This window comes from Montipora capricornis, chromosome 8 (assembly GCF_036669925.1).
Source record: "Montipora capricornis isolate CH-2021 chromosome 8, ASM3666992v2, whole genome shotgun sequence".
Taxonomy (NCBI): Eukaryota; Metazoa; Cnidaria; class Anthozoa; order Scleractinia; family Acroporidae; genus Montipora; species Montipora capricornis.
The window spans coordinates 5,612,514-5,623,397 of NC_090890.1; the positions used below are offsets into that span (position 1 = coordinate 5,612,514).

Sequence of the window (10,884 nt, forward strand, 5' to 3'; positions counted from 1 at the left end):
GTGTTTTAATTGTCTTGCTGCAGAAGATGCCAGGCCTTTCGACCCAATCTCCTCAGGGTCAAGAGGAAAGTTCAAAGGAGTCTGTGGCCTGGAGCTGTTATTGCTTGATATGGAATCTACATCTGCTTTGTCATAAAATTGTCCAAGAATGGGGGAATGGGACACAGACTGGTCACCAGGTTCCTGCGGAGATGACCGTGATAATGGAATAGTAAAGTCGCACGAAGACTGGGAACTAATGGAGATATTGTCTGTCATTGATTGACTCTGACTGAGGGTGCTAAGGACAGGGGATGCAGACAGATGAATGGACTGACTTATGTTTTCCATGGAGCTTGAATTGGATGCTGTCACAGAAATCATTGGTGAATGAGCACTTCTTGGTGATCCAGTAGGTGCGGTTGGGCTGGTTAATGTAAGGTGATGAAGCCATGGCCGTAGCACAGAGAAACTGTGAATGTTCAGAAATTGGTCAGGGAAATAGTATTGAGCTGTGAATAAGAAAATACAACATGGTAAACATGAAAATAGGGGAAAATCAGATAATTTTAAAATTAATTACTTAATCATGCACTTGGCATATTTGCCTTGCCCCATAGCAGCACCATGTCTAGAGATCAATCTGAATTAACCCTTGCTGAACACCTTCAAATTACCAGTGGGCACACTACCTCCACTGTCCAATGTCAGGAATGTAGCTAAAGAAAACCACTTGGTAACAAACAAACCCTCTTGTGCTTTAATGTTTTGGTTAAATTCAAGAGGTGAAATGGTCCCTTTCCACCCAGTAAATTAGACAACAGGCAGCTCTTAATGACACTCTTGTGGAAAAATATTATCACTATGGTCAGCACTTTTTCACTTACCAATACTCAAAACTGTAAAGAAATATCTTGACGATGTTCCATCCACCTCAGTAACCAGCTGGTACTGTGATAAACACACACACACAAAACAAAAATGAGAAACAACGTAATTGCAATCAAACATCCATCTACCACAATTTATTGAGCACCCATTACTGGTTCTTGTCTCCATTCATTGTAAAAATATTCACCTAGAGATTTAGTGCATGAAATAAAAAATTATTGTTTTGTGGTGCCGTCACTAATACCTGACTGTATTATAATTTACAGTTATTCAGTTTGCGGTTTTGGCATGTGAAGTCCTCAAACATGATTGGCTTAAAAACAATACGTATTTCGGATATTTTTAGCTGATAATGGTTTTCCAGGTCACACTGTAATATAAAATCAATGGGATATCTTAGTTTGTAACATAATGATGATAACAAGAATACAGTAAGTATTGATTAATAGTTACTCCTCCTGTTCCTGAAGAATCTTCAATAAACTTTATCAAAGTCAATCTATTTAATGGACAAACTCAAGAAATTTGTGTCAACACCTTTGCTTGCTTCTAAAGCTGATACAGTAGGTGAATACCACAGACTAATGAATTAAGATGAAAACTGAAGTAATATGGGGCATCACAACTAAACAGACAATTTTCATTTCTGAACAGCAGGGATAACCAGTCAGCGTATGTCTTCCAGAACCAACAACTAAAAAAAAAATAAAATATTGAAATTCTAACCCCTTTGGATTTTCCTCCTCTCAATATCTGTCTCTGAAAGGGATTCGGAGCCGAAACAGTGCTGGCATTTTTCAACCAGTTAGCCATCTGGCGACTGACTTCACTAACACAATCTACACAAAATAAAAAAAAAAGAAACCTATTTGAATCTCAATTCAACTAGTCAGTAAAATGAATATTGTAGTTCTCAAAATACAGCTACATGTAGTAGGCAATGCCTGTCACTACCACACCTCAAGAAGCTAGGGTGTGGTCAATTTGCATGGGTGAAAGGTTAAATTAATTGTTTCAATTTGAATTATCTTAGTTCAACTTGACTGTCAGTAAAGGCAATCAAGCAGCTACATTCCAATATTTCCTCTTCCAGCTCCACCCCCAACCATTTACATGTACAACCTGGTCTGTGTGACAGCCATTATCGAGGCACGACAAAAAGACTGTCGGAAGGTAGTGGAACAACACTTCAGGATAGCGCTTTCTTACTGTGGATTGCCTGTCAGGCAAGCATCATTTGAACATGAGTGTTGCATTCTTGGTTTTTCTGTGATGCAAAATTTTGAACAGACATAAGCATTTACTAGACAGTTCAAAAGAGAAAAAGAATGAACATAAAGCATTTTGGGGCCAGCTCCTCAGAGACATGGCCTAGTAAGAAGAAATTACACTTTGGAAGTTCACCCTAGATGCCGGTAACATTGTTTTTCCTTAACCTGCAACCAGGTCTCTCCCCAGCTTTCCCAATCTTTTAAAGGAACCAGCTCACAAGCTCATTTCTTGCTTCCGAGCTAATAATCCTTGGAGCTTGGATGAATTTCTAAAGGTATTTAAGACTTACAAGCAGATGGAAAAAATAAACTAACTAATGCTTGCGGCATTAAAAAAAAGATAAAAATAAGATAAAAACCTTGAAATATCACAGCATTATCAACATGAAGTAATAAGTTCAGAGATCCAAGGGACATTGTTTGTAATTCCACAGGCACCCCAGTTTTCGTTAACCATCTAAAAGAAAAAAATGTTCAGATGTTGATACCCTAAGGTTAATACTTGACAATGTAGATTTTACTTTTAATTAGCTAAAAGCTCAACCATTTTGCAATGTGGCACTGAGGTTAATCACTTCTCCATCCATTAGTTTTATCCACTTCTAGCAGTGACTCTGTATACCAGATTTTACTCTTACTAAAGAATGTGCAAAGAACTTTTCCTGTGACGAAGCAGTACTACGAGGATAAAGGTGCAAGTTGCTGACAGAAGTACATTGTAAAGTAGGTTCAAGTTAAATTCAGAACAGAAAGTTACATTTTAATTTACTACTTGACTTTACTTAAAGCTCACTGTATTAGTTGTGGAACATGTTTTGACCAGTATCCTCTTTCTTGACCCTAAAAAAAAAACATTTCTGGTAAGTTGCTTACATGCTCCAGCCATTTAAATAATAATAGTTTAATGAGTGCAAAGGTGCAATGCTTTTTTAATGCAGTACTGTAGTAGTAATCAAACCCATCGGCAAGATCAGGCTGGGGTTACAATGTAGGTGCCTGAGAGAGTGTGTGGTATGTAACACTGCTGGCCAGCAATGCCTCACAGCCTCACAGGCTAAACAGACTGTGGTAAGAGGTCCTATAGGCAGTGGTAGATCACTGGTAATCGATTTTATAATTGAAACTCCTGGGTATCCACTTTTGTTTGCTGTATTCTTAAATAAAATGAGGAATTAAAGGCCCGTCACAGCACACATCTATTCAAAATAAAAGAATATAATTTTTAGGTGTGGCCAATCGGATTTTGGGGCCATGGGAAAAAGTGCTAGCCTTGTCTGAATGAGATGCAAACTAATGAATATCAAAATAATGGCTATTGTCAGTGGTTCAAAACTTACTTGCACCCAAACCAAAGGAAAGATTACTGGAATCCATTTTTCTTCTACAGGATGATCAACACTATCAATGATGAGCTGACTGGTAGGAGTTACTTCACGCAAGATAGCAGCGCACAGAAGTCTTAACCTCTTAGGACATTGCTGAGATTCACAAGCAACTTTTTTAAGTTCATCAATTAATTCAGTTGAGAGACTGCACCAAAGAATGGAAAATAATAAGCAGTGTTAGTAAAAAATTTTATCAATGCATCTACGCAGGTTTTTTTAGAGAATACCAAATTAAAGTGGTATGTGAAATGTGAGACAATGAAACTCTCTTTGACAGGTGATCACAAGATAAAAACCCATTTAAATAATGTACCATTGTACCATATTTATATGGACACTTCCACTTACTTCTATTCCAATTAAAGATAACAATAATTGACAACTGGGATAAGGTTTTCTAAATGCCTATGAATGGATTTTGCAGAAGTCAACATGGAGATCACCCTTGATATGGCCTGGATACAACCTTGCCTGCATCTATAATGGTAGGCCCTGTACAATTTTTATCCAAAACGATTCCAAAGGAATGGCACATTCTGTTTACTTGAAGCAATTGTGTTTGTCTTTTCTGTTTGCTCTGCTATCAGGAGCAGTACTAGCATAAACAGAGGTGACCCATATCATTTAGAACTGTGTATTTATTTTCCCCCCTTACATGATCCTACAGAAGTAAAAAATTATTTTGCACAGTTGCACATGCCCTTCTAACAAAGTTTGCTGGAAAGCTGGTCGAGTTTAACTTTTATTGATGCATAAGGTCTGGAAGAGTAGGTGGACCAGGCTATGATGAAAGATCATTGTACATTACACCTTCGTCTGAATAGTTCTGTCCTTGGAATCCTAAATATCTAACGTTTTCTGCAGTTACAATACTTTCCTGTGCACCTCATAGAACTGCTTTTTATATTTTTTTTTACAAATCTACACTCTTTCCTGTTATTTTAATTTCTCTAGTGTTACAGTCTTTTTGGAGTTCATCCATGGAATATCAGAGAAAAAATTGTTTTATGGTGACTGGGTTATGAATAATCAGCCCCTAAAGATGAACTTACTGTCTGTACACTTTGAATTTGCAAGGTTTAAACTGGAAAGGATCTGTGAGGAAATGCCATCACTAAATGATCTTTGGAGCAGAAATGAATGGCCTATGGGGTTTTGATTTTGCAAGGCAGAAATAATTATTAGTGTTAATTGCTTTTTCAAAAAAAAGAGTGCGCTACATGTACTCGTTAAAAAAAAAATACATGATGGCTATTTGTAAGGGACCCATACACCAACCTGTATTTGCTATTCATAGGGGAGTCTTCTTAGAATGATTATTACAGGTATGAAAACACTGGGAAAGTCTTATTATCATCTTAAATTCTTTTATATACAGTTCAGCTATCCAACAACGGCATTGATGCCCATTTTTAATTTCACAAAATACTTTCTTCGTTCCATGTCACTGGCCATCTTGCCTGCCTTGTATTCACGTTCCAGCAAGAAACGCTGGTGGACAAATCTTATTATGTTTTTCACCAGGAAGCTGCTATGTTGTTCAAGGTTAGGGTTCGAACCTGTAATAATCATTCTCAGAAGACTCTAGTATTACAGGTTTGAAAACACTGGGAAAGTCTTATATCATCTTTAAGCTATCCAACAACGGCATTGATGCCCATTTTTAATGTGCACCAGGATGAAGTTCCCGGTGTTGTGGCTGTCCTCTGTGAGTATATGGGTAGGTGGGCATAGCAGGTCCTCGGTAACTACTTGGTGTAGGCACTCATATGATTAAGGACGCTCAAGTACGGCTAGGGATGAAGAAGAATGCTTAAGTACACTTAGGGATGCTTAAGTACAGCTACATGTAGGGATGCTTAGGTACGGTTAGGGATGATTAAGCATAGTTAAGTATGCCACCTGGGACCACTATATGATTGACTACACCAGACCACTATATGAGTGCCTACATTGGTAACTACTTGGTGTAGGCAATCATATGATTAAGGATGCTTGAGTACGGCTAGGGATGAAGAAGGATGCTTAAGTATGCTTAGGGATGCTTAAGTACAGGTAGGGATGCTTAGGTACGGCTAGGGATGATTAAGCATAGTTAAGTACGCCACCTGGGACCACTATATGATTGACTACACCGGACCACTATATGAGTGCCTACACCGGTAACTACTTGGTGTAGGTACTGTACTCATATAGTCCACATCAGTTGAATAGCTGCCAAAACTTCAACCTGCTCAAACAAATAAATAAGAAACAAAATAACAAACAATGGCAAACATAGGTCAGTGCACGGGTCCCCTACGAATAGCTGCCAAAAAAATAACTTCAAAACTAGACAAAGTAGAGGCTACATGTAGCCATTCTGACATAATTTGTGATCAGGGCATGATATCTTTAATCAATGACCTTCACAAAAAATTCAAGTGTGATTAAAAGAAAACGTACCTTCGTCTTTGTCTGGTCGCCGCTACCAGCGAAAAAAGGCGCCGCAAAATATTAGTACACTCAGATCCGCGCTCCCGATTTTGCAGAGTTCCTAAGACTTTGGTGCAGAATTCCTTGAAGTCTGGTTCTTGTAGTAGCCTGCAGGGAACAGAGAAGTATTTCAAGATATTTCCAAATATGATAGAATTCATGTATTAGCAAAGAAACGTCCATTTTACCTCGCCTGCTTCACTACAGTTGAAGGGTCACTCGCCGAATGTTCGGCCATTGCGCAGGTAAATATTTCATATATGCTACCAAGTAATGTCCTATGAAACTGAAGGTAGAAAACTAAGGCCACTGTCCAATGTCGTGTTAACAGAGGTTTAATAATTGTTTGAATGCAATGACAGATCTCGCTCGGCCGCTAGCCTAAGATTGCAAGCTCTTCCAGAGGTTGTACTTCTACAACTAAATGTCCTTTTCAAGTATGGGGAAACCCTCTGGGGTCCCTCTGGGGAGGATGAGGTATCTGCGCCTTCAAACCCTTATCGTAGCGGTCTGGGAAAGGAAAGAAAAGCTTTTCATGTTAGCAAAGCATCATTCAATGGCGGCTGGTATGGGGGCGAAAAGGAAACTAAAGAAAGAGAAGAAAGTCCTTGTGTTTGATGAAAATTCTCGAAGGTTTGAGATCAATTTCACACTTTAAATTTCATATTATGACGCTAATATCATCATTTGTGTCCCACGTTACTCGAGCCACACAAAAATAGCCCACAACAAAAGTCAAAGATTACCTCTGTGTATAAATCTGTGAAACTCTTTCTTTGTTTTGTTTGATGGTTTGATGGTTTTTTGCTCTTCTGTTTTTCTTGGGTTACGTCATCCGTGAGAGTCACGGGTTTTTACACCGAGGATGAGCGAAGAGTCATAATATTAAAGTACGTACCTGTATCATGCATTCTCATGATCAACTTCCTCAAATCCCATTATATACTTTGTTTACCCCTCAAAATTTTGTATAGGCATTGATTTCGTTTTCTCTTGGGAAATCTTCATGTCCCAGCCGAATTTGCAAACAATTAATGATTAGGATCTTAAAGGCCCAGCTTCAACCGATGCAACCAGCTTCAAACGATTTTCACGTATGAAAATCCCGCCAAAGCTGAAATTTATCCAATCAGATCGCTACATGTACAATGAGCGATGCGAATTTCCATAACAAAAACAAATGGTCGTAAAGCCTGTCAATTGAAGGTGGGTCTTTAAAATAACTGAGGAGAAAGTGCTGCCTTTGTAAGTACACCAGCAAATGGTTAGACTTTTCATTTCTTCTCGGATAAGGACTATAAACCGTAGGCCCCGTCTCACAAAATACCTTGTGTTCATAAGGTCCATGTGCAACGTTAAAGAACCCACACACTATTCGATAAGAGTAGGGGATGTAGTCCCCGGTGTTGTGGCTGTCCTGTTCTCTCCAGCAGAAGTGGCCGGCTTGGCAATGATGTCTCTAAAAAGGCTTACGGTGTGTGAGGCCACCTAAGCAGAGACAGCCGCAAGTCAAAAACGGACTTTGCCGTCACTGCTGGAACATGTAGCTGGAGATGTAAAATTTGGGAGGTAAACAAGATGTATTATGGGATTTGAGAAAGTAGAGAATTAAAAATTTTGTTGTGATTCTCAGGGAGTATCTTCTTGGATTTCAAAAACGAAAAAATGAAAGGAGAAAAAAAGCTCAAGAAGAGTTCATAATGAAAGAAAAGGAAAAAAGGAGGGAATTAAAACAACAGGTACAGTGTATGTGGAATTGGGATCTGATATGACAGTGCTAGCCAGCTCCAAAGCTGTTTCCTTCAGGATGATTTTCTTTTCAATTTACAAACCAAGGCATGCAGGAAGAACCCAAAAATAGAAATAAACAAGTTCATGCACAGGGTTATTAATTAAGAGGAAGGTATCTGCTACAGATATCTATCAGATAAGTGTACCAACCCACAGAACAAAACATCTCTAAATGTTAATTGGCAGTCAGCAAGGCTCTGTTGCACATTGTCAATCATATCTCTGTTGTTTTGTGAAACCATTACAGAAGAAAATGTAAGGGTGAAAATAAAAATTCTTGCTGTTTTTTCCCTTTCTTTTTGATAGAAAAAACGCAGCGTGTTGGACCAAATAGAGAAGCAAAGGAGAGAATTAGGTGAGCTCAGATGCCAATCTTCCTTGCAAAAGCTCACATTTACAACTTTGGATCTATGCAAGTACCGTATCCTACCATTCAAGAGGGTTACATGTGCAAGTACCTGAGGGATTGGTTCATGCTGGGTGCCTCTGTATGACTTTTTGATGAGATTCATTTACAGGGGGCCTGCAAAAGGAGACATAAGAGAGAGAATGTCATGTCCACACGTTGAAGAATGTACAAGTAAAGTCCAACAAAACCACAATATCTTTATTCACAAAAACTACACACTCTGTGTGTTATGTAAAACTACTGGGTGTGAAAAATACCTGTATGACTGTGAGACTGTGAAACCGCTGGTCAGTAAACATTACAGAGGGTTGGCCCCTTGCAGCTTGGCTCCATTCCTGTGTGTGATATCTCAAAGTTACCAGTAGTATTATTCAAACTATTGGAAAGATATTAAAGGGCAAGCTAATTCTGGGAAGAGTGCAAGATCACCTCAGACGCAAAGGGATTCATTTAAAGGCAAAACACTAATTTTACAATAATGATGTTGATATCACAACTTACCTCTTTTTCATTTTTCAGAGGCACTTGAATCAGACATTGATGACGAAGAGGAAGATCAACAGGACGTTAGATCTGTAAATACAACTTATGACCACCCTGAGCATGTTGTCACTGTTACGGCAATCAATGATATCAACATGGAGAATGGAAGATTTGCGTGTATTGGACCAAACAGGGTGAGCAATAAAAATCAAAATGATACTATTAATAGTTTTCAATACAGTGATTCATTCGGTGTAGAGAAAGTGGGTTGATGGCCACTGCATCATTCAATTTTTTGTAAAGCTTCAGCCCCCACCCCCACCTCTCTCTCTCCCTCTCCTCCAGGCATATCCCCATAATTTGAATCTGTTTAATCTGTCTAATTCCAAGGGGAGGGGAATGTTAAATGGTAAAAGGAGAAGGCGAGAAATTAAAAAAAAAAAGTTGCAACCTGTGTTCTGTTTTGTGATTGCATACAGCAGAAGTATTGGCAGAATCAGAGGCCAATGCAAGAACAGGACAACATCTTGATGTGATTCTCAATATTGATCACATCACAGAACACCCATTGCATGATTAAGGATTCGATGTTGGAATCAAGAGCATTTCCCTAGCCCTCTAAGTCCCAAGAGAGCCACATTTTACTCTATCTAATGCTAGACAAAGGTTTTAAAAAAGCTTTTAATACTGTATGTTGTAACTAAGTTGTCTACATTCCGTTCTCACATGATAGAACAGTCAATTTTTCACTATTTCACGGGTTATTTTAGGAGGAAAAAATCTTACAATATTAATGTTTCTCATTAGAAGCCATGAAACAAATTTTTGTTCAGATAAGTCATTTATTATTTTATTGAACAGACACTAAAATGAATGAAACATCATCACATTGTCTTCTTCAGGACACTTGAGTTATGCACTGAAATACATAAGAGAAAACCCACTGTACACCAGACAGGTGATTCCAGGGCAATTGAACCACGACTCTCCTTTATTAATTTTCTTACACATAATCTGCCTTATTTTAGTTTATATTGTTTATTCCTTAGGGTGTGATAGAAACATCAGGTTTAAAAGAAGATGACCCCCCAGTCTCAGAAAAAAAGGATGTCAAAGTTAAAAAGGCTGAAAAGTAAGCTGATTACAACCATTGGCAGATGTTGTAACTTCATAGGTAAACTTTTTATTTATTTGATGTACGGTAAGTACATCAGCAGGGTGATATCTCTATCTGATTGCTCCAGTCATTAAACATGAGCACCCTTTTAATGAATTCTTTGTTGTTGCAGGGTAACATCCAAAAGCCAAAGATTTCACAAGAAATTCAGAAACAAGAGAAATACCGGTAACAAGAAAGGTATGCGTGAACAAGATGGGCGACCTGGGAAAGATAGAAAGAGGAAACGTATTCATTCAGGATTCCATGGTAAATCAAAGAAGTCAAAGGGTTGATAACAGTCAAGTCCTGCACCGTGTTGGGTTAGGAACAGAAGTACAGAGAAGAAAAAAGCCTCAAAACATTGTGGGCATCACAATCCCCCTTTGTCTTACAAGAAGGGAGACACTTTAAATGCATCTGTTAAAATTTGCGGGTAACCTTCAACCCACAGGCATTGCAAGCCATGGAACAATTTTCATATATGAAAATCCCACCAAAGCTGAAATTCATGCAATCAGATAACTATGATAAGCAATGTGAATTTCCATAACGAACACAAACCGTCGAAAAGCCTGTCGGTTGAAGGTGGGCCTTAAACCTTTTTACATCTTGAAAAAAATATTTTATTGACCAACATTTAATAACTATTACACACATGGAAATGATGGCATTGAATCCTAATCAAGGCACTGGGGTACAGAGCACACCCCCATAAGGTATCTGGCATGTATTATGCTTACTAAGCCTTCTGCTGGTTCTGTTGTACTTATTTTAAAATGGACTGGGCTCTGTTAAATCTAGGCTCAGTGCAGAGATCTAGGAAAGTTGTGCCGATTTTTGTGCTAGTGTAAAGGGGGTTTCGGACTGCATTGTCCCCCTGATCATATGACATGGAAACTATAATAATTATCATTAATTTATACAAACACAACATGACTGCTAATGAAGTAAAATTTATTACAGACATCAACATCGAATGAAATAGTTGAGAGTAAAGAACTTGAATTAAAAAAATAATTAAAACTATCTTGTAATCAAAAA

The 10,884-nt window shown here is 38.3% G+C and overlaps 2 protein-coding genes across 3 annotated transcripts in view; one reads left to right on the forward strand and one right to left on the reverse strand.

The window, feature by feature from the left end:
* LOC138058902 (AP-5 complex subunit zeta-1-like) overlaps positions 1-6,368 on the reverse strand; it is a 26,973-nt gene extending 20,605 nt beyond the window's left edge. Inside the window, exons 1-8 of the mRNA XM_068904353.1 lie at positions 6,190-6,368; positions 5,972-6,109; positions 3,479-3,671; positions 2,935-2,981; positions 2,501-2,598; positions 1,597-1,709; positions 867-930; positions 1-491 (exon numbers count right to left, since the gene is read on the reverse strand). The exon at positions 1-491 is cut by the window's left edge and continues 133 nt beyond it. Coding sequence (XP_068760454.1) covers positions 1-491; positions 867-930; positions 1,597-1,709; positions 2,501-2,598; positions 2,935-2,981; positions 3,479-3,671; positions 5,972-6,109; positions 6,190-6,239 — 1,194 coding nt within the window. The 5' untranslated portion in view covers positions 6,240-6,368. The remainder of the gene's footprint in view (positions 492-866; positions 931-1,596; positions 1,710-2,500; positions 2,599-2,934; positions 2,982-3,478; positions 3,672-5,971; positions 6,110-6,189) is intronic.
* A 57-nt stretch (positions 6,369-6,425) lies between these two features.
* Positions 6,426-10,884, forward strand: LOC138058905 (nucleolar protein 12-like). Of its 2 annotated transcripts, none has more exons than XM_068904356.1 (6): positions 6,426-6,634; positions 7,635-7,740; positions 8,099-8,147; positions 8,721-8,878; positions 9,734-9,816; positions 9,974-10,884. In XM_068904356.1, the coding sequence occupies exons 1-6, from the start codon at positions 6,426-6,428 to the stop codon at positions 10,134-10,136; spliced, it is 768 nt and encodes a 255-aa protein (XP_068760457.1). In that variant the 3' UTR covers positions 10,137-10,884. The 2 variants fall into 2 exon arrangements, with proteins under 2 accessions (XP_068760457.1, XP_068760458.1); XM_068904357.1 differs by lacking the exon at positions 6,426-6,634 and adding an exon at positions 6,762-6,891.